We start from the raw sequence: 20412 nt of genomic DNA, 5'->3' as shown, positions 1-20412 counted from the left end.
CCACTGACCGAATATTTCTCCACTCCAGAAATACCTATGCCATGTCAAGCCTGATACTTCTTGGTATCTTGTTAATCTTAATAATCTTTTAATATTACTGTATTGTCTTTATACTCGCATTAAAATAACCGTAAAAAAAAACAGCTGCCATCCTATCTGACAAGGTATAAAGTCTCCATCAGGAGGCTCCCAACACAGAACGCACAATCCACGAGACCAGACAAGTTCATTTGGTGTGCATAATAATTTCTCCCCATTACTTTTTAATACAAATCAGGAAGATACAATGTTATGTAACAGCCTGTACAACAAAACAAAATATTATAAACATGAATAAACAATACAAAGTAATTACTGGAAAAAGCAGCACAGGGCCACAAAACCCTTGAATTTCTTCTTCTTCTTTTTTTTCACATTGTGATTAACGTTGCAAAGAAAAAAAACCTCACCACTGCAATAACTTAAAATGACATGGCTTCCAGCAACAGAAACCCATTCAGGTCGCTCCCTTGGCAACATGGCGGGATTAAGCTTGTAAAATGTTAACTTGGCAACTTTAACCCCCGCCCAAAAAAAAAAAAAAGACATCATCATAGGATATGATTTGAAGAAGAGATGAATGTGAACAAGGAGCACAATCAGACACCGCGGACAAGATCTGAGCATTTGTCTCTGCAATTAAATAAAATTCAGCTATGTGCGAAGTAAACAATCCAAACTTTTCAGGGCCACATTCATTTCCACTTCATTTCCCATAAGTCTTTGCAGGAAACTACAGAGGCACCACGATAGCGTTGGCAGCTGCCGGCCGCCCGCCCTGTTAAACGTCACTCGACTTAGGAAGACTTCAGACAGCATTGTGACGCGAACGGGTGGCTCCGTTCACGACTGCCCCCGAACCGGGACATCGGAAACCACAGACGTAAATAAAAAGCAGCAGTGTAACGTAGCCGAACACGTTGGCTGAGACGGGGACGAGTGCTGATAATGGGACATGGACAAGATCACAAATTTCAATGATGCTGACAACTTTGTGAAATAATTATTACACTGGTCTCTTCCTTTATAACTAAAACAATCTTGGTCGTCATACTCGGGGGGTCTGGGGTGGGGTGGGGTCACGTCATGTTTCTATACCAACAGATGGACAGAGTGGACATTAAAATAAATGTAGCTTATTTCTAGGGAGCATCGACCGGCGTCACCAGGAACGATTTCGTCCTGAAAGTAAAATTGTGGGGCTGGTGCCCTGAGCGAAGAATGTCGATGCAACATCGAAAATAGGAGACGGGACAAAAACAAAGACAGGACACACGTCGGACTGTAGTAGTGCTCCATGGTAACACCTGTAAACAACATTTCTTTTTTCTCTCCCTCTTTTTTAATTTAAACGGCGCCTCTGAATTTTTCCCACCATCCCCTTCTGCTCTCGTTTGCAAGATTTTAACGCCCCCTGATCCGAGGTGTATATATATATATATATATACACACACACACACACACACACACACACACACACACTTTTTTCAAGTCCGTTTTGTTCCTTGTGTACAACTGTAAGTAGTCTCTCGTTTTCCAGTTGATGAGTCCCCACAGTGAGAGGTTTTAAAAAGTCTCCTGGACCAGTCTGTGCAGGGGTGGGGTTAAGATGGTGGGGGCGCACCTCGTTGTCGCGAGTGGAGCACAAGCGGCAGAGCTGGGAGGCTTGGGGAAGAGGAGTGTCGGAGAAAATGGAACGTGAGGGGGAGGAAAAAAAAAAAACATTTAAAAAAGATGAGAGTGGCGAGTGTGGAACCTCACAGAGAAATATTAAAAACCGTCCACCCGAGTTCGGAAACGGAAAGTGCAGGCAAAAAAAAAACCCAAAAACAAACACTCAGTGTCCTCCTCCTCTTCTTCCTCGATAAAGTACGCAAAGCGCTTTCCTTCGCACCCAAGCGTCCTCTCTCAGGTCCTCTCCTCACTCCACCCGGACCAGCAGGCCGTACAGCAGGGTGCCGCCCTTCTCCTTGGTGATCCACTCGATCTCAGAGTTACTGAAGCGCTGGTCCAGAGGCTCGCTGGCGCCCAGAGACTGCGGCCCCACCTTGTACGAGCCGGGCCGCACGCACACCTGGAAGCCGACCTGGGCTTGGTGGCAGCGATGGGATCGCGGATCCCGGAATCTAAGCGAAAAATACAAAATAGATATTCGAAACGATCAAAATGAACAGTAGAAATTCACGACGCGACAACGTGAGACTCACCGCACTTTGGGGGCGAAGACCTCCAGGCCGGAGTAGCGCATGGTGGGGGAAAGCTGCACGCGTGGGATCTCCCTGTCGGGGGCGCTGTTCTCCTCCGGCTCCCCATATCCACCCTGGCCCTCCGTCTTCACGGGGGCCACAGAGAAGATGGAGGACGACTCGGCTGCAGACAGGACAGGCAGAAATAATTATTCTCCGGTCGTCCTGTAGTCCTGCGTCGTGACATTTAATATCGGGGAATACAGGACAGAAAATCTAGCCGCTCTCTGTCTCTAGCCGGAGCTAAACGGAGCGATGTACCTGACAGCAACTGGCTGTGGTCCAGGGCCCGTCTCAGTGCTGCCACGCTGGTGCCGTGATAAGCAATGTGCCACTTCTTAAACGCGTTGGACACCTCACAGTGCGGCTTTATCCTGGGAACGGAAGACAAGAGGACGGTAAACGGAAAAAGATCCAGAGCGCAGACGCGTTTGCTGGGTGGCGCCACACGGGGCATTAACGGCCGTTATGCAAAACGCACTAAGGGAAGAACTTGCCCCGGGGACACCAGAACGATCAGATTTCAAGTACCGCATACATCGTCCGAGCGCGGCTAACAACGACGTCAACACCATTACGATTTTAAACTTAAAAAAATGCCTGCTGTCGTATAGCACACGTTCAGACAATTCATGTACTTATATCACAGGAAGTTATTTCCAAGTGTAGCCGTTTGGAGGAGTGGTGGCCCAGCGGTTAAGGAAGTGGCCCCGTTACCGGAAGGTTGCCGGTTCGAATCCCGAGCCACTGCGGTGCCACTGAGCGAAGCACCGTCCCCACACGCTGCTCCCCGGGCGCCTGTCATGGCCGCTCACTGCTCACCAAGGGTGATGGTAAAATGCAGAGGACACATTTCACTGTGTGCACCATGGGCTGTGCTGCAGTGTTTCACAATGACAATCACTTCACTTTCGACCGACCTTTGCCAGGTTACAGTGGAAGAAAAAACACCGACAAACTATATTAATTCTTCAATAAAATCGCAGCTAATCATATTCTATTATCCAGATTATCCATATTCCATATTCCATTATCCAGAACTGGTTCTCCATCCTTCATTCATTACGAACGAACCAACTGGACATCGTATGTTGGTTTTCAAGGGAACTGACCGGAGAGCGAAGCGGCACCAGCCGAAGGGGAGGGCGTAGTCCCGCGGCGGCTCTCCGCGCTTGTAGTAGGCCTCATCGCCACGAAGTTTATGGCAGCTTTCACAGTAACACAAGTTGTACTTGGCATCCTCGTTGAAATAACCATCTGAGAGGGGGAAGGAAAAGAGTGGCAGGTTGTTTAAAAAAAATAAAATAAAAAATTCTGATGGTTCATTGCAAGTGTTCTATTTAGATGGACATCAGGCTTTGGACTGATGCCTTTGTCATGCATTAATGAACAGAAAACTGGTCCAGCTCTAAGGCTGATCCGTATTTCCATGCCATTTAAGGAAGCACCACTTGATGCCGCCGCCTGACTGCTTGTGAAAAACGGCCTGTCGGGCGATGGCACAGCGCACCAGAGTGAAAAATGTGTTTCTTAACATTGCAGAACAAAAACTGTGCTTTTTAAAACCCCTTTAGATCCTATTCAACTTTCAAAAATTCACACACTGGTGGTAGTTGCCTAGTGGGTAACACACTCGTCTATGAACCAGAAGAGCCAGGTTCAAATCCCACCTACTACCATTGTGTCCCTGAGCAACACACTTAACCCCGAGTGTCTCCATGGGGGGACTGTCCCTGTAACGACTGATTGTAAGACGCTCTGGATAAGGGCGTCTGGTAAATGCTATAAATGTTGTTATAAGCTTTTGGATTTCTAGCGTGACGAACCCGGGAGGGTGAGTAGGTCTTTGAAGCGCGAACAGAGAGCCTGGTATTCGCACGTCTTGTTGGGGTTCACCTCCGGGGGCGGCGTCCAGCACACGCTCTCTTTGATCCCTGTTGCAAAAATTGCAATCATAATTTGCATTATGATTTCATGCTTCATTGTTCTGGGAAAAAAACACAAATACACTCGTACACCCAATTTCAAGGGGCAGACATTTTCACCCCCTTATCAAGATATGGCAGGTCTCAAACTGTGAGTGGAGATATTGTATGTACTGTTCCCTGGCACCATTCTGTTCTCTCACCATCAACCATATCGGCCTTCTCCATGTCGCCCTGGCAACGGGTCTCCACGCTGTCCGCTCCCACGGCAGGAACATCGTTCATCACAATGGTTACCTGTCACGGCAACAAAAGGGACATGTCACCTGCTCTGCCAGATAAAGGGAGGGAAGCAGATCATTGGTTCCATTGATTCCCTGGGCAGGCAGCGCTTTGATCAGTGGTGGGATTAGAATTACGTCAGAGGCCAACGACAGAGCCACCAAACGGGATTAATGCGCGTTTCACTTTAGGCCAGACTGGGGAAAATGGAAGCACTAAGGCAGTGGTTCCCAACCTGGGGGTCACCAGAGATATCAGTGTGTATATATACTACATTTGAAAGTTTGAGCCGGGTTGGGTTCGTACGAGTCATTTCTATCATTTTAGTCGGGGTTGGTTCGGGTGGAGCTTGCTCGGAAATTCCTTTCTTTGTAAATTAGTTTTTGGTGGTTGGTAAAAGTGTTTAGCATGCTGTAAATTTGTTAAATGAAACATTTTAAATGAAATGTTCATTTGATTTGCCATTCTCTGCCTCCGGTTGTTTGGTGGCGCCTGTTAAGTTATCGCGAAAGAGCTGCGAAAATGGATGCTGGTGTGGTGAAATGGAGGCTAGCACCTGCCCATTATAATTTAAACCCGCACATTTCCTTTCCCTCTTAGTCTAGCGCTCAACTCCCCACAGCAAAGCAGTCGAGTCGGACTGAATTCTGTCAGCTAAAACTTTTTTGGGGCGATTACGGCTCTATTATAGACTCTATATACCCTGCAGTCTAAAACATGGAGAAAAAGAAAAAAATATTTTTGCAAAGTAATTAATTTTATCCATTTAATGTTTGTATGTGGAAAGGAATTGGGGTTGAGGGGGTTCCCACAGGGGGCTTCAGGGGAAAAAAGGTCCCCCGAGTCTGACCTGTTCACACTGGCCATAGAGATCGATGAACAGGTAGCAGGGGCTTGGGATGTCCTGAGCAGCCACGCCCTGGTCCATCCCGTTCACGTAGAGGTGCAGACAGCTGCTGTTGTCCACCAGCAAACCCAACACTGTGCCTTCAGGACAGGTGTCCAGGTTGGGGCCGTAGTTCTCGCAGATCTGAAACAGGCAGACGAGATTGGTGTCCATTAGTAAGTATGTATTACTGGTGTAAAACCACACATGGGGGAGGAAAAGAAATATAAGGCCCGTTCTTTGTTTTTATTCTACAGAAAACTACTTCACACAACACTTAAGTCTGGTGTTGAACTGATTTGATCAGACATACGCTACCAGTCAAAGGTCACACCTACCCGTTTATGGGTTTCGCATTTTTATAGAACAAAACTGAAGACACGGGACTACGTGAGGAGGTTAAGTACTAAACCTAAAAAATACCAAACAAGGGAAAAATGTTGAACATTCGATTCTCTGCTAATCCAAATTGTCTCCATCTTAGTCTCACCACAGAGTACGTGCATTCAGACTTTTCCGATCTGTTCACTTCAGTATGCAGTGGAAACAAGTAACTGCCTAACAAGCACAGCCTTCGGAAAATGATGGTCAGCAAAAGTTCAGGATATTTTGTTAGTACAAACTAAAATTAAGTATCTTAAGCATCCAAAACCAAATTGAAAACTAAAACAAGCACATTTTGGAAAAAAAAAAAAAAAAAAATGTATTGACTGATATGCCACACATAAGGGGCCACACATTAAGGGGCACTGGTGGCCTAGCGGTTAAGGAAGATTGCCAGGATCCGCCAAGGTGCCACTGAGCAAAGCACCATCCCTGCCCACTGCTCACCAAGGCTGATGGTTACAAGCAGAGGACACATTTCCTTGTGTGCACCGTGTGCTGTGCTGCAGTGTATCACAATGACACTCACTTCACTTTAAGTTTAATACACACAAAACTTTACATCAACTCCATTTGACAATTCCAAGGCAAATGTATCGGTTTGGCCGAAAAAAATGACCAAAGGTCAGACTAACACGATGCTGAATTCAAATATTGTGGAGCTGTAAAAGCTGGATGCAAGATGTACACAGGACCTGTGTTTTAAATCGTGTGCGAGCCAGCACACCGGCTCTGGACGTTTCTACCTTGAGCGAGTTGTGAAAGACAGAATCTCTCTGCAGCAGCCAGGCAGAGCGTTTGAGGCAGCAGGCAGTGGAGGGGAAGTTCAGGCGGTCGGGTGAGTGTCCAATCACCCCCAGCGAGAGAGACGAGGTCCAGGACGGGTTTAATCGGTCAATTTGGAACTGAAACACAAACCCCATCATTGTATCAAACAGTGCGATTTGTAGAAATATAGAAAACACACACACACACACACACACACACACACACACCTGAAAGAGCTGCTGCCGGGGTAGAGGCTGAGCCGTGACCAGCAGCCCTTGGTTGTAGCTGCAGACCCTTGAAGCGGTCAGATTCTGATTGGACAGCTGGATATTTTTCCCATGATTCTCCATGAAGGTCATAATGGTGGGCAGCGCTGGCTCGTTCTCACACTGACGGAAGGAGAGAGGAATCAGACTAACGCTCATCTTTAAAAAAAATAAAAAATAAAAAAAAATTAGTTTCTCCACTCCAGCGCTCCATCTCACCGGTGTGTTGTCCTCCTCCACTTCACTGCAGCTGTCGGACGACAGAGACGGGGCCTTCACGCTCTCGGTGTCCTCCAGCACCGTGGAGCTCACGATGGAGGCGGCCGTAACCTTCCCATACAGATCCAGTACGGCGTATACGTTCTGAAACAGAATGCCACTCAATTTTAACATGAACCTGTGTGCTGGTCACAGGAATTTTGAGGGAAAAAAGCTCATTTACAAAGATGTAGGTTATGTTGAGGATGTAGGTTATAAGTTTAGGTTTAGCAGTGGTAGGAACACACATATGTGGCATAGCAGAGGAATTCAACATCTAATACCAACATGACAGGATGTCACCAATGTTATTTTTTTAATAATACAATAATACGCAGACTGTGGTGGAAATGACATACAAGTTCAAATGTAATAAAAAAAAGTCACAACGTAAAATGAAATCGGTCCAGTTGTCGGACAATCGGACAAAACTCTCCATTTCAATGACATGTGTTGTTTCTCCTTTTCAGTACGCCGCTATGGAGGTTCAAAGAAATTCCTCTTCCCTCTCCACCCCCCAGTTCCGGTCTTAGGTCTTGTGTGCTTGTTAACAGCTACCTTTGCTACTGCGGTGGCCGCTGGTCCCATATCCTCTCCATCGATGAGAATGTGCATAGTGTCATCCCCGCACCTCTTCACCCCAACGCGGTTCCCCACCTGCGAGCGCACACACCAACCGCACAGGTCATACACAGATCAGGAGATGAGAGACGAGCATGTTTCAAACCCAAGCGGCTTATACCCGTCCTCACCGTCAGCCGGTCGAGAGAGCAGCCGTAGTTCTGTCTCTGCAGCACGCCGTTGCGCCGCACCTCTGAGCCAACCAGCAGCCAGGTGACCTTCGTCCTGAGCTGCGTGAGCGAGGGCGACAGGCCGCTCAGCGGACAGGAGGGGAGGTCGGGGGGCTGCAGCGTTGTCAGGCCGATGCGAAGCGAGCCGGACCACTGTTCATCCACCTCGTTTATCTTTACCTGGGAAATGGAGATGGAGGGATGAAGCCGGACGTCCACTCCCTGAGTTCACAGAGACTGACTCCATAATCAATAAACATCCCAGCCAGTGTTGCCAGTGATTGTCTATAAATGTTCCAAAATACCAATTGAAAACGGCCCAATTTGGCGACACAGTTTACATTGCTATAAACAGTGTTGCCAGATTGGGCCGTTTTCAATTGGTTATCAATTACTGCTATTCGGTCCAGTAATCAGTCTTCTGCTAGTTCAGAAAGAAACAGAACTAGTTCAAAGGTCAGGCCACACACACGGAGGTGAACTAGTTCCCGTAGTTCTTTTCTAACTGGCTTGTGTTCTCACCTCTTACTTTTACCAAACTGGCCTGCTGTTTAATCCAGTCCAGGTTCTCTTTTCAATCAACCGCTCACCTCAAACAGCTCATCGGTCTTCAGCTCTTTGGCGCTGAAGACGATACCGTGGGCGTAGCCGCCCACCCGGACCGCCTGGCACCCGTCGCCCAGCAGCACCACGTTCTTCCCGTGTTTACTGTGCAACCTGTGTGCCACCCCTGCCACTAGAGAGCGAGAGACAAGGAATCGACAAACGGTTACGCACAGCAGAGTGAGGAAACACTAAAAAAAAAAAAAAAAAAAAAAACACGCTGTACAACGTCCTTTCATTCAAAATGTAAATGTAAAATTTTGGAGGACAATTTGCCATTTTTATTCAGAGGATGAAAAAAGAGATTATTCATATTACTAAAGTGGTATCCCCTGCCCTGTTGTGTCATGGGTAACACACTCGCCTATGAACCAGAAGACCCAGGTCTTCTACCAGTGTGTCCCTGAGCAAGACACTTAACCCTACCGATTGTAAGTCGCTCTGGATAAGGGCGTCTGGTAAATGCTCTAAATGTTACTGTCTAGGTGAAGACGTGATGTGTGATTGGTGTGCTAGTTGTCATGAGGCCGTGTATATACACGAGAAGTAGGCGTCGGTCTGAGGGCCTTGCGTGGACGTTCTTGGTTCCAACACGGTTAAACGCGATTACAATTAGATTTACAGAACCCCCCCGTAAATTACCAGGTGACTGGATGGGGAAGCTCTTCTCCGTGATGTTGCTGGTGCACAGGCTGTTGTCCAGCGGCCCCGACGAGCTGGTGATGGACACCTGGACACACTGGCCGTACAGGTCGATCACCGCGTACACCTCTGCGGAGACCGAGGACAGGGGACAGCGGGGCTTACCACCGCGTTTAGGCACCATCGAATGTTTCGGGTGCTCGGGTGTGTAAGCAGCTTTCGTTCACCTTTACCTGGCGGCAGCCCGGTACAGGCCACGCCCTGGTCCACCCCGTTGATGTAGTAGTGCAGGTCGCCGGTGGCGGAGCGCATCATTCCGATGCGCGAGCCCGTCGTCAGGGAGTCCAGGTCACAGCCGTAGTTGTTGCGCATGGTGTTTCCGTCCTGCATGATGGCGGTGCCGCTGAGCGAGGGGGAAACAGGCCAGAAGCGGGAGGGCGGAGGAAGAGTGTTAAGCTTAATAAGGACTTTCATTTCGACTTCCACACGCCACAAAAAAAAAAAAAAAAGGCCTCTCACACAAACTCAAAAATAAAAAACCTTCAACCTATTGACATTCACTGCGAGGAAGAACATTCTATTATTCTGGATCGGGTTATGGCTCGGACTAAAAAAAAAACAACAACATCCCATAACGGATCGTATGCTGATGGAATATATAACATGCTTGACTCTGTAAGATTGGGTGTCGCAGGACCATGCTTTTGTCTTGCATAGCAGCCGCCTACAAGAAGATATGTGACATTCCTGTGCCAATAGTTGTGCGTGAAGATTCAACACCTCTGTTTTACATGCCTTTTGTCTGACGGCAACGTGTGAAGTGTCAAGTCGTCAGGACCGGCCAATCTCTTTGTCTTCCCCAAATGGGAGGCACCGGGGGCGTTCTGATTGGTCAGTGACAACTTCCTGTAGGCCAGTGACAACTTCCTGTATAAAGGTCTGCTCACATGTGGAAAAGGGACTGAGCTTTCTTGCTCAGGGGTTTTTCCATCGGAAGCTGGAAGGCTTCTGAGTCTTTTTCTCTTCTCCCATTTTTTCTCATGGCTTTTTCTCTCCCTCTCCCTCTCTCCCTCTTTCTTCTTATTTCTGTTTTCTCTGTAACCTTGGTACCTTTTTACATTCAATATTCACATGTAACTACAATAATTATTTACCTGTGTTAATAAATTAGAAACTGTTCATTTTTAACCTCTATTGTGTCATGCCTCTTTCTGCCAGGTAACATCAAGTTGGAGTGGTTTTAATACAGTGTTTTTACAACTCATTCTACAGCCAATGCTTATCACAGGACATTTTTCAGACATTTCGATCTATCGGTCCAGGTTAACATACTTCAAGGTTTAGAATGGGGGTGTGTTATTATCAGGCAGTATATGCTTGGCTCCTCCCCTGATTTTGTGGGGCTGGGTTGGCTAGGGGGGGGATGTGTGGGGGCGTGCTTTCTAAGACACTGTAGCTGTCTGGATGTGTTATATCTGAGCTTTCATTTTATTCTTTATGAAAAACTTTAATAAAAAAAATAAACAAACAAACCAAAAAAACACACCTAAGCATCCACGTGTCGTAATCAATGTCGGTCATGGTGTTGGGAAACTCCAGATCTTCAGGCCTGATGGCAGTAACTCCTGGAGAAGTAGGCAAAAACCATTTCACCCTTCAACAAATATGAAGTTCCTTGCTCAGGGACACAATGGAAGTAAGTGGGGTTTGACTTTTGGACTTTTTGGTCGTCTGTGTGTCACCCAATTAGCTACTACCACCTTAACATTACTCCATCCCCACCTCTATTTTAACAAATCACTTGTACAGTTGAAACCAAAGTTTACATACACTATATAAAAAGACATATAACTTATTTTGTCTTACCGTCTGATATTAAAATCATACAAAACCCTGTCAGTTCGGACTCCCAAAATAATTTCTGTTTGCTAAATGTTAAAAAAATGTAATATTAAAAAAAGAGTCTCTCTTCCAAAGTCAAAAGTTTACATACATTTGCTTAGTAGTTGGTAGAATTGCCTTTAAAATGAACGACTTGATGCAAACGCTTTGGTTATCCTTCCACAAGCTTCTCACAACAGTTTAGTGGAATTTTGGCCCAGTGGAATAATTGAGTCAGGTTTGTAGGCCGCCTTGCTCTACCAAGTCTTTTCAGCTCTGACCACAAATTTTCTCTGGGATTGAGATCATGGTTTTGTGATGTCCACTCCAGAACATTGACTTTGTTGTCCTTAAGCCACTATGTAATCCATTTTGCAGTATGCTTAGGGTCATTGTCCATTTGGAAGACCTGTTTGCGCCCAAGCTTTATCTTCCTGGCTGATGTCTTGAGATGTTTTCTTCATGATGCCATCTATTTTGTGCACCAGTCCCTCCTGCAGCAAAACACCCCACAACATGATGCCTCCACCTCCGTACTTCACGGTTGGGATGGTGTTCTCAGGCTTGAAGGCTTCTCCCTTTTTCCTCCAAATATGATGATGGTCATTATGGCCAAACAGTTCAATTTTTGTTTCGTCAGACCACAGGACATGTCTCCAGAAATGAGTCCCTGTGTGTATTTGCAAAGTGTCATCTTTTTTATGTCGCTTTTGGAGTAACGACTTTCAGCGCCTGTCGGTACAGGACAGTGATACACTCTCACCAGCTTCAGCCAGCATCTTCACCAGGTCATTTTCTTTCGTTCTGGGATTGATACGCACATTCCGCACCAGAACACGTTCATCTCTTGGGCTCAGGAGCAGTCTCCTTCCTGAGTGGTATTATGGCTGGACGTTCCCATGTTGTTTATACTTGTGTCTAATTGTTTGAACAGATGAACGTGGCACCTCCAGGCACCTGGAAATTGCTCCCAAGGATGAACCAGCCTTGTGAAGGTCCACAATTCTCTTCCTGATGTCTTGGCTGATTTCTTTAGACTTTCCCATGGTGTCACAAAAGGAAGCAGTGTGTTGAGGTGTGCCTTCTGTTTTTTCAGTAGCCTCTTTTTACCTTCATGGCTGCTTTGTTCTCTTTTGCCACCATCAAAAGCCACTTGATGAGATGCTCAAAAAAAAAAAAAAAAAAAAAAAAGTGTACAGCATAAACCTTCAGGACCTTCCCTGTCGTCTAACTAACTAGGTGGAGAGAAGACAAGAATGTGAAATGCTGCCATCACAGCAAAAGCTCCCTGATCTGGAGACGTTTCACTTTCCCCCTTGTTTACAATGTGAAATAAATGAGTGGGTGGAGTGGATATCTGTACACTTTTTCATAAATTTCCCCTTGAAATTTCTAGCTCATATAAATACATACAGTATGTGAGAAAAAAAAAAAAAAACTCTTACCTGCTTCTATTGAGCCTGACCAGCGGTCAACCATCTTCTGAATCACAATCTCAAAAAGCTCCCCATCCCGAAGGCACCTGCAGCCAGGAAGCAGAGCATCGATTCACAATCTCCTACCCCGACTCGACCGTTTCGCTTCTACACAATATCATCACATTATCACCACGGCTTTAGCCTTTCAGTATTTTTTTGTTGCTGCAACACCCGAGCAGAACCTGTTGGAGATGACGATGGCGTCGTTGAACTCGCTGCGGCAGTTCTGCCGGAGCGCCGTCCGGCCACCATTGGTAATGACTGCGTTGGCGCCATGTAGGTGGTGGAAGCGCAGGTCGTTGGCTGCGCTGCCCCCAGTGATGGAGCAGGGGCTGCTGGGGGAGAGGGCGGTCTGGCCCTCCGAGATGTCGTCTGGGAGAGGAGGGAGGTCCGCTGGTAAAGAGAGTAAATAAGTACATCCAGAAATCGGACATGGGACCAGTTTTTACTTCCTTCCCTGCCTCCTCCACTCACCCATGTCGTCCATGATGGTGGCCTGGGCGGCCTGACCGTAGAGGTCCACCACCGCGTACACGCTGGGGGGAACGTTCCACGCCGCTGGACCCTGAGGCACGCCGTTCACAAAGAAATGTAGACTCCCATCGTCTTTACGCACCACACCCACTGTGTCACCTGCCTGGTGACAAAGAGCAGCGAGGTGGTTCACTTGTGTAAAATAGGGATGTTGAATGGAATAATCGGTAATCGGAACGTAATGGTATTTGACATTGCTTGGTGATTTTCTGGCGGCGGTTTAAAAAAAAAAAAATTCTAGTTAAAAAGCAGTGCTGGTAGGGGCTGTGGCGGCCTGACCGGAGCACAGCGCCACTCCGGGTAAGAGTTCGGCGTCGTCCACATGGACGTTCTAAACGAACGCCCTCTGAGCGCCATATGCGGTTTTGCTGTGCTTTGTTGCCGCGCTCAAATGCTGTTCGCTTGCCGCTGTTTAGCACTTGCTGCAGTAACGCTGTACTTAAGCTTATTAAAGTCTTAAAGTGAAGTGATTGTCACATGTGATACACAGCAGCACAGCACACGGTGCACACAGTGAAATTTGTCCGCTGCATTTAACCCAGCACCCTGAGTGAACAGTGGGCAGCCATGACAGGCGCCCGGGGAGCAGTGTGTGGGGACGGTGCTTTGCTCAGTGGCACCTCAGTGGCACCTTGGCGGGATTCGGGATTCGAACCCCGCATCATGATGCACTGATAACGTAACCGTAATCGAATAAAGTCGCGAGACCAGCGAAGGATCACACGTCCTGGTCCAGCCGGGCCGTTAACTCACTTTCAGCCTGTCCAGGTTGTGTCCGTACTCGTCCAGTATAGTGGTTCCGTTGTGCATCACCCCGTTCCCCGTCATCATCCACGTCCCTGAGGTCCGAGAGCAAAACCGTGTTACGTTCACACCCGCGTGGCAGCACCAATTCTTGCGTGTGTGTGTGTGTGTGTGTGTGTGTGTGTGTGTGTGTGTGTGTGTGTGTAAACAGCGCGTGCGTCACCTGATCGCAAGTTGGTCATGGTGGATGGCAGCTGCAGGTAGGCGGGGTTATGTGTGGTCACTCCGATTTCAATGGACCCTGCCCACTTGTCCACCATCTTGTCGATGCGCACCTGGAAGACCTCGTTCGAGCGCAGCGGGCGGCTGCTTAGGACCACGCCGTGGTTAAAGTCGTCCGTCGCACTGCCACGAGAAAAGAGGCTCATGTCAACGTTACAAGGGTTCAAAAATAAATATGAAGACTAACTAAAGCATATTTGCGGTCTAGGGTGGGTAGTAGCCTAGCGGGTAACACACTCGCCTACGAACCAGGAGACCCAGGTTCAAACCCCACTGACAACCATTGTGTCCCTGAGCAAGACACTTAACCCTGATTGTCTCCAGGGGGGGACTGTCCCTGTAACTACTGATCTGGATAAGGGCGTCTGGTAAATGCTGTTAATGTAAATTTGTAAAAAAAAAAAAAACTGCATCATGTGTTTATCAAAGATCTTACTGCTGGTTTGAGTTTGAAGGATATTAAGTTAATGCTCACTGAGGGCGAAGCGCCGTCCTGCCCTCGCTAATGATGGCCGCCTTTTGGCCACAGTTGGGGTGAAAGAGCAGGCGGTCCTGGGCATCGGGGGTCAGGGAGAGCGCGGTCCGAGGCCGGCCCACATCAGGAGACAGCGCCCTCATGATGGCATTGTTGCGGCGGAGGCGGTCGCTGTGGTTGTGGTTGTGGACGATGGTGACTTTTACCGCCATGCCGTAGAGGTCCACGACGCCGTAAACAACCGCCGGAGTCTGAGCCGCAGCCACGCCTGCGGACCATGAGACCAAGCGGACACGTTTCCGTTTACGGAGATTCATTAGATGCGTTCGTCCTCAGTAACGGCGGCAGCGCTGCTCACCTTGGTCGATGCCGTTAATGTAGAAATGCAGGGCGCCGCTGGCTTTTCTCATCAAACCAATATGGTCTCCCTCCTAATGACACGAAAATCAAGTCAAATCGACCATGAACACACATATCTTTTAAAATCACCAGAATAACAACAAAAAAAAAACACCGTTTTAATGCACACCTGCAGCTCATCGAGGCTGAACTCGCAGTATTCCCGCCGGGTACCTTTCCCATTGGTCAGAATCCCGCAGCCGCTCATCATGATCGTCCCTAGGAAACCGTGACGACAGTCAATTTGAGTTTTTCCCGTCTCAGAGGCGGGGCTTAGAAAAAGGGTGGCGAGCGTACCTGAACGCAGGTTGGTCATGGTCGCCGGGTAGTCCAGGTTGTTGGGGTTGTGGGTCGTCACTCCGATCTCGATGGATCCGGACCACTTATCCACCAGTTTATCAATGCGAATCTGAAAGAAAGGTGAAGTGATTGTCAGAGCACAGCACACGGTGCATACAGTGAAATGTGTCCTCTGCATTTAATCCATCACCCTTGGTGAGCAGTGGGCAGCCATGACAGACGTGTGGGGACGGTGCTTTGCTCAGTGGCACCTTGGCGGATCAGGATTGGAACCGGCAACCTTCTGATTACAAGGCTGCTACCTTAATCGCTAGGCCACCACTGTCCCCAAAGGGGACCAGGACGGAGGTTCTCCAGGCTCGAAAACCCCATTTGAATGTACGAAACCTTTTTTTTTTTTTCTATTCCTACAGAAAATAATGTAATGGAACACAGCCCCGCCTCCACCGCTTCCCCGCCTCTCACCTCGAACATCTCGTTGTGCCGGAGCGGCCGGTTGGTCATCACCACCCCGTTGTTGAACTCGTCCAGCGGCCGCCGCCTCTCCGCCGTCTTGTTGTTGTTGCTCAGTTTGATCAGCGTCCCACACTTCTCGTGGAACAGCAGCGCGTCGTTGGTCATCATGCCCCCCAGCCCGATTCCGGGCACGCCCCCTCCACCGCCCGGCGGGCTGCTATTGCTGCTCCTGCCAGAAGGGGCGTCGCCATCGCCCACGCCAAGGCCGTCGTTGCTCATTCCCGTACTTGTGTTGGTAGAGCCCCCCCGCGATGAGTCCGTGCCCCCTCTGGATCCGTCCCCGCCTCCGCCCACGTCCCCGCCTCCCTCGTCTTCGGCGCGGTACAGCGAAACGATGGCGTTGTTGAAGACGTCGAAGAGCTGGTGCTCCGTCAGGACTGCGGCGCAGGGATGGAAGCAGAATGTAAGATTCAGGGACTCAGGGTTGAAAAGACCCCGCGGCGGAGGAGGAAACACCCACCGGTCTCCGGCTCGAGGTTGTTGGGGAACTTGTCTGGTCGGCTGTGACTCCGCGAGAGTTCAGGCACTAAAAAAAAAAACAACGATGAAATCGTTCAGAACAAAAAAAATGAATAAACCAAATGATGGTGGGAAGACTGCCGTACCTTCTTTACCGCTCCCGTTCACCATGACCGAGGCGGAAGCAGCTACAGCGCCGGCATTCAAGGCTCCTCCCACCGTACCATCGTCACGGTTACGAGACATCGCACCCCTCCCGGCCGCATTGCAGAGCTCCACCCTGTCTTCCTCCGCTTCCAAGCCCCCTACAGCCCCCTCGTCCACGTCCACCTCCTCGCGCTCCTCCTCTCCGCCGCCCTCCGGTGGCGGCTCACAGCTGATGACGGTGACCTGGGTGCACTTGCCGTAAAGGTCCACCACGGCCCAGAGCCGGGGGGGCAGCCCAGAGGCGGCAGAGCCGCAGTCCTGGCCGTTCACCCACAGGTGGAGCTCGCCCCGCCCGTCCCGCTGGATGCCCACGTGGTCGCCCTCGCCCAGCTGGTCCAGGTCGCGGCCGTACTCCTCCAGCACCGAGCGGCCGTCCTTCAGCACCGAGCAGCCCGACACGATCCACGAGCCGCCCTTCAGGCCTGTGGCGCTGCTGGGGAAGTCCAGCGCCGCCGGGTCCAGCGCCGTCACGCCGATCTCGATGGAACCGCTCCACGAGTTCACCTGCAGCGACGGGCAGAGGACAATGGGGTACCAACCTAGTAAAATGGATCAATACTGGTGTAAAACCGATCTATGAGCACCAATATCAAGCTGTGATTGTATAACATCCTCTAGACTGTATTATTTAAAGCTGCTGGAACTACATTACAGAACATGACCTATTATTGCCGACTAATGATGATATCTAATGATGGGATCACACTCCCATGTGTATTACTCCCATATTACAATTCCCGGTTCGAATCCCGATCCGCCAAGGTGCCACCGAGCAGGGCACCGTCCCCACATGCTGCTCCCCGGGCGCCTGTCATGGCTGCCCACTGCTCACCAAGGATGATGGGTTAAAAGCAGAGGACACATTTCGTTGTGTCACCGTGTGCTGTGCTGCAGTGTCTCACAATGACAATCGCTTCACTTTCACATTAACATTCCTGTAACTCTCTACAACTCTTCAAAACATTATTTCAACGGTTATGTAAAATATTAGTTCTCCCAAAAGCCTTTATAATTAAATTTGCCCTCGGGATCAGTAACAAGTGACCTTCACTCAACAAATTGCATGCCCCATAACTTACATAAAATGTACTCATCATAATATCATGATGGTTTGGTACAGGCAAGGACCTGACAATAAGACACATTTTACAATAGTGTACATAGGGCCATGCATTGCAATTAAAAATATATCATATAATTATGATAATTATGGCATCTATCGGACGCCTACAATCAGTAGTTAAAGAGACAGTCCCCCCCAGGAGACACTCAGGGTTAAGTGGCTTGCTAAGGGACACGATGGTAGTAAGTGGGATTTGAACCTGGGTCTTCTGGTTCATAGGCGAATGTGTTACCCACTAGGCTACTACCACCCTGCAGCACAGCACACGGTAACATGACAAAAAGTGTCCTCTGCTTTCAACCATCACCCTTGGTGAGCAGTGGACAGCCATGACAGGCGGCCTGGGAGCAGTGTGTGGGGACGGTGCTTTGCTCGCCGATGCAGGATTCGAACCGGCAACCTTCCGATTACGGGGCCAGAACGAGTCTGTCCTTGACCTGCGTCTGCCATGTTGATATTCAACCTCAGCTGGTAATGTAGTGAGCCTTCGCCATAATGTTCATGTAAACGTTTTTAGGGCAGTGGTGGCCTAGCGGTTAAGGAAGGTCACCGGTTCGAATCCCGGTCCGCCAAGGTGCCACTGAGCAAAGCACCGTCCCCACACGCTGCTCCCCGGGCGGTGGTCATGGCTGCCCACTGCTCACCAAGGGTGATGGGTTAAATACAGAGGACAAATTTCACTATGTGCACTTCAAATTTCACTTCACTTCTGCTTCTCAGCGCATATCAGCGCACTGCACATCACGCGCGTGAGAGGTGCGGGCGAACCCAGCAGCCCAGGCCAGCTCCTTATCTCCCAGGTTCCCGGGCAGGCCGAACCACAGCAGGGGCGCTGTATCAAAACGTGGCGTAGCGTTTCAAACCGAGATCCGTATCTGCCTCGGCCGCGAGCGCCTTCATTTCCTCCTCCTCCTCCTCCCGCTGCTGGTCCCGGCTCGATGTAAGGCAGTGTTACAGCAGATCTGGGTTAGGAAGCGGAGGCATCGCAGCGGCCGGCCGCCCCACTGGCGTTATTAAATTATGAAATCTCTGCGTGCTTTTTGCAGCCGCCGGTGAAGGTTCGCTCTGCAGCGCTGTGGTTTAGAAGCCCCAACGCCCCTGAATCGCAACTCTCACCCGACGGACGGCACCGCTTGGATGATGGGCCTAATTCTGAAGAGCACGACAGGATTAACATGCATTTTGACATTGTAAACGATAAATTAAGTAAAAACTGTTCTGTTCCACAAAAAGGAAACTCTCTTAATTGAAAATCGATTAATTTGAAATCTGAAAGGTGCTCATATCAGGGGTGCTGCCGAAACAAACCCCCACGGGCACATTACCGGAAAATATTGCAAATATTGTGGCGTTGTGACACGATGTCGACCGTGCTGAGCCGAAAGAGACAGAGAGAGAGAGAGAGAGAGAGAGAGAAAGAGAGGGGGTCAATCGAAAGCCCAGGCCGCTGTCTGTGGACGAAAGAGCCTCCCATCAAGGGATAAAATCCATTCCTCTTACTCCATAATGGTGTGATATCGCAAGATGTTCAGATAATTCTGAAATACGCAGACGATAAATAAGCAAATAAACATGAGTGTTGCCAAGTTGGCAATTTATAAGTAAAATGCAGCGTTCTGCAAATCAAAGTACGAGTCTGTCCTCACACTGCTCATAATCATCATCATCATCATCAGGAGCAGCAGAATTGTATGTTTTCTAAAACAAAAAAAAGGTGCTTGCGCAGCCTACGTGACGGTTTTATTATCAGTGATTGTTGATTTATCACTGCAGTCTTTACAACGTCCTAGACGAATTTATTCTTAAGAAGGGACTAAACCAGGCCTTCCTGCCGAACCGAGAGACGGTGGCCACCTCCAGGAGACCCCCAGTCGCGCCACCCCGGCTGACACCTGCCTGCCGAGGAGAAAACATTCCAGCCCCGCCACCCCCCGGCCCTGACCCCACGCCAATACACAGCCTTTACCCTGTCACATAAAACGGGACGTGGCGAGGACGCCGGTGACATCCGTCGCTGACACGGCCTGCGATCTAACGTCAAGTTCGGCACCACGGACAGGAAGCGGGTCGGAGGCACGACGCCCGGGGTCCCTCTCCGCTCCCACCGTCCTCCCATCTTCTCGTTCCCACCCCCCCACCGGTGACCCGCCGCTTGTTTACCTTCTTGTCGATGCGGACGGTGAAGACATCGCGGTCCCTGAGCGGCTCGCGACTCAAGACCAGGCCGTGGTTGAATTCCTGGACCGGCTGGTTCCGGTGAGCGGTGCGGTTCGAGTTCGACAGGCCGACCAGCTTTCCGCTGCGCGGATGCAGCTCAGCCGCCATCTTCGCTGGGGCGGCACACTTCGACACTCATGTTTTTTGCGACAGCGCCAAATGCTTTCCGCCAGTTGGCAAGGTTGCTAAGCCGTTGCTAAGGGGTGAAAATCAATGTTGCCAGATATGCCGACATGAACTTGCATTTGTTTTTGTGGGGGCAATATTAAGGGCAGCAACACGTCAACAGTCATCAGGATACTATTATTTAAACATTTTAAATGTCCACTTTATGTATTTAAATGTATTTAAATTGATTAATCTCTCACTTCATTATAAAATGAAAAAGTGTTTAAGTCCCATCAACACTGGAAAGCAAATCAACAGGGTGGTAGTAGCCTAGTGTGTAACACACCAGAAGACCCAGGTTCAAATCCCACTTACTCCAGTCCAGTCCTCACTTCTCAGTCTGGTCACCTACACATGAGGGTGGTAGTAGTCTGGTGGGTAAGACACTATGAACCAGAATACCACAGAGTCACAGGATCAAACCCCACTTACTACCATTGTGTCCCTGAGCAAGACACTTAACCCTGAATGCCTCCAGGGGGACTGTCCTTGTAACTACTGATTGTAAGTCGATGTGGATAAAATAAGTCGTGCATAGT

General features: G+C 49.1%; 1 protein-coding gene across 1 annotated transcript; it reads right to left on the bottom strand.

Annotated features, from left to right (window-relative positions):
• Positions 1–229: 229 nt before the first annotated feature.
• neurl4 (neuralized E3 ubiquitin protein ligase 4) lies at positions 230–19847 on the bottom strand. Its single transcript, XM_028991468.1, has 29 exons — positions 19649–19847; positions 16305–16869; positions 16160–16225; positions 15649–16076; positions 15181–15292; positions 15014–15102; positions 14843–14915; positions 14485–14752; positions 13951–14132; positions 13737–13822; positions 12924–13086; positions 12632–12842; positions 12417–12493; positions 10637–10715; positions 9318–9493; positions 9091–9219; positions 8436–8581; positions 7807–8025; positions 7613–7711; positions 7016–7159; positions 6758–6919; positions 6509–6667; positions 5343–5522; positions 4414–4507; positions 4112–4219; positions 3398–3542; positions 2547–2659; positions 2247–2409; positions 230–2165 (listed from the first exon to the last, which is right to left on the bottom strand). The coding sequence occupies exons 1-29, from the start codon at positions 19811–19813 to the stop codon at positions 1961–1963; spliced, it is 4806 nt and encodes a 1601-aa protein (XP_028847301.1). The 5' UTR covers positions 19814–19847; the 3' UTR covers positions 230–1960.
• Positions 19848–20412: the final 565 nt, after the last annotated feature.

The sequence above is a fragment of the Denticeps clupeoides genome, chromosome 1, assembly GCF_900700375.1.
Source record: "Denticeps clupeoides chromosome 1, fDenClu1.1, whole genome shotgun sequence".
NCBI lineage: Eukaryota > Metazoa > Chordata > Actinopteri > Clupeiformes > Denticipitidae > Denticeps > Denticeps clupeoides.
This window is presented reverse-complemented; position numbering and strand designations above follow the sequence as displayed.